A 3,085-nucleotide genomic window follows, 5' to 3' on the forward strand; every position below is an offset into this window, starting at 1 on the left:
CGATTTAGCCAGCAGGTGGGTCAGGATTCCAATCTGTGACCTCTGCTCTAAAGCAATCCGGAATTGAAGCTGCAGGAAGTTTATTTTCCTTACAAGTCAGATACAAATTAAGTCCAACCCGTTGAAATTTTTTTTTGAGTATGGGTTATGTGTTTACCTGTTTAAGTAAAATCACACAAACACACTCATCATTAGGTAAATGTCCAAACACATAACCCATACACACAACAAAAGACTCCAACAACTGGACGACGGGTGGGTCTTTGATTTGCATCTGCCTGGGAGTTTGATTTGAATGTATCTGGTAGGATGGACCTCCTGAAACTTAAAAACTCCAACTACAAGACATCATCACTCAAACTACAGATTGCTCCCATGGGGGCCGATGAACTGAATGAGCCTTCTGGATAGCTGTTCAGATGTCTTCAAAAAACCCAGTGAAAGTCTTGGTTTTGCATTGAAGGTAGATTTTAGGTCCTGTCTAGAGAGGAGATTATATGCAATGTGCTTAATTTGTATTGTTTTACCATTTAAGAAATTGATGCTGAGAATAAACACAATAAACTCTTCAGATAAGTATCTGGTTGTCTGTTCAAACCTCTAAATATCCTTGATGAGGCCCTGCTTAATGTAACACCTCAAATAAATTAAGAAAGTGAAAACTTTAGATAAAAATGTAAAACTATTATTTCATATTTGAGAAACTACCATAGGCGTTTTAAATATGTATCGTTATAATAAGGAATTTGAATCCATTAGCAGATTAGAACAGCCATTTTTTTCTTATTTCAAAACCAGAGTATGTCTGTAGGGAAAACCTAGAGTATTTGTCTTACCCTTAGGGCCCATGGGTCCCCTCGGGCCTTCGCCTCCATTTTGTCCAGGCATACCCGGTTCTCCGGGTGGGCCTTGTCGCCCGGGGCTGCCTTCTTTACCTGGAGGGCCTGGTGGTCCAGGACGACCCGCTGTACTCTTTACATGGGAAGGCTGGATCTGAGCCATGAGGTAAGCTATTTTGGCTGAATAGGAAGAAAAAAAAGTTAGCAGTTCTTAAAAACTTCAAACACAGTTATGCTACATTTTCCAAGAAGAAAAATAAAGGTTTTTAATAGACATAAAGACAAAATAATTGTTTCCTCACCATCTAATTGCTTGGCCAGCTCCTCCTGGACAAGCCTTCTCATCTGCTCCAGTGACACTGACTCCCCCTAAAGAGACACAAATGTTAATAAGTGACTCAGCAATCAATGCTGTTTGTGCTTTCCGCTTTTATTGCCTTTGCACAGACACGACTCACCCTGGGTCCTGGGAGCCCAGGATTTCCTGAAGGTCCCTGAGGCCCTGGGGCTCCGATTTCACCTGGTGGTCCCGACATACCCATCATCCCTGTATGACCCTTTCTGCCTGGGGGACCAGGATTTCCAGGCATGCCAGGATCTCCACTCTGTCCTTTTTCTCCCTTTGTGCCCGGGTCTCCCTGAGTTACATAATAACAGTTATTATTAGTAAACAGTTTAATTTTTTTAAGTGTTGTTAAAATGAGGAAGTTATGTCCCCTAGAAAAGCCGTTGTGCCTCGGGGGGCTTCCTCCCTTTTCCTGGGAGCAAGTTATTTACTACTCTTAACTCAAACTGGGTAAAACATATAAAAAGGACTATAAAACAGGAGTAAAAAGTAACAGAGTTTATTCCAGATCAGGTCATTACAGGACAGAGAAAAATGCTTTGAGCTTGCACAGCTGTGAGCTCAAAAATCACATCCGCGAGCGTCCCGCAAAGATTGAGTCCCGAACAAGGTAATCTCCTGCTTCGTATACCTTGTGAGTCTATGTGTTGCATCACGTGGAAGCTTAGCTGTCCGTATCAGAAACTGACACGCCTTCAATGCCCTGACCCATATGCAGCTTGATTCTATGCCTCAGGGTTACAGATCGCTCTCCTCTATCAGACCGGCTCCAAGATGTGCCCATATCCTGTGTACTCTTTAAGACACGAAGGCTGTCCTGATTAGATGACCTCCGTACACACAGTGACATCCACAATGTGAAGGAAGGCCTTCTACTCTGTCTAATCTGGCTAACAGAATAACAATGCACATAATGTATAAATAATAAACCTAACAGTGTCTTAAATCAACAAATATCACAGCAGAGAGAGAAATGAAATATGTGATAGAATAGGGGAGGGTTGAAGTAGTCTAGATTATCAATATGAGAACCAACACTAAGGGTTTCTCCAGATGGTTTTGGGTTGAAAATATTTTACGCAAGGCATAAAGAATTATTTTATTAGTTCTATTTCAGGGTTAGCTAGGCCCTAAACCTTTAACCTGAATTGTTTTGAATTTGTGGCTTTTTAGAATGAGGTATAACGACCGTAGGTTTTGGAAGAAGGACTCTGCCCTGCAACCCAAGTGTTGACCTTTCAAGGCTTTCAGTGTCCTTGGGCAAGACACTTTCTCTGCATTGCCTACTGATGTTGGTTGGAGGGACTGGTGGCGCAGATGTACTGCAGCCCCGCTTCTACCAGTGAGCAGCAGGGCAGCTGTGGCTACAATGTAGCTTGCAGCCATCAGTGTGTGAGTGAAAGCCTGGATGAAGAGTAAAGCGCTTTGGTCAAGTCCTTTACTTGCAAAAGTGCTTTAAAAGAACAGGACGTTTACATATGGCCAACCGTTTCTAAGGGTATAAGTCAGGAGTTTATTACATCTTATTTTATATGTAACAAAATCTTAACTTTTTATTTGTTTAAACTTGTGCCCAGGGATGCTGCAAATACTCCTCTTGGGCAGTTTTTTTTAAATGGATAAAATATCTGGAACGAATGCTTTGATTGGCTGATGGTGGATCTTTTAGTCATCAGGCTCCTCTCCTGTTGAACCAGCTACCAGTATTAATCCGTGACGCAGACACTCTGTCTACTGTACTTTTAAGGCTAGGCTTAAAACTTTCCTTTTTGATAAAGCTTAAAGTTAAAAACAGAGTGATACAGTATTTGCTTAGTCGCTAGGTGAGTAGAGAGGTAGGAACAGATGTTTCTCCTTGGCACTACCGCGGCCCTACCTTTCTCATACCTCATCCTAAATA

General features: G+C 41.9%; 1 protein-coding gene across 3 annotated transcripts in view; it reads right to left on the reverse strand.

The window, feature by feature from the left end:
* The window catches only part of col22a1 (collagen, type XXII, alpha 1), a 107,398-nt gene that overhangs the window by 2,418 nt on the left and 101,895 nt on the right, over positions 1 to 3,085 (reverse strand). For all 3 annotated transcript variants that reach the window (XM_015398287.1, XM_015398288.1, XM_015398289.1), the window contains 3 exons: positions 1,298 to 1,477; positions 1,142 to 1,208; positions 837 to 1,019 (listed from right to left, as the gene is read on the reverse strand). In XM_015398287.1, the coding sequence (XP_015253773.1) occupies positions 837 to 1,019; positions 1,142 to 1,208; positions 1,298 to 1,477 (430 nt within the window). The remainder of the gene's footprint in view (positions 1 to 836; positions 1,020 to 1,141; positions 1,209 to 1,297; positions 1,478 to 3,085) is intronic.

This window comes from Cyprinodon variegatus, unplaced genomic scaffold (genome assembly GCF_000732505.1).
Source record: "Cyprinodon variegatus isolate N-32 unplaced genomic scaffold, C_variegatus-1.0 Scaffold923, whole genome shotgun sequence".
Taxonomy (NCBI): domain Eukaryota; kingdom Metazoa; phylum Chordata; class Actinopteri; order Cyprinodontiformes; family Cyprinodontidae; genus Cyprinodon; species Cyprinodon variegatus.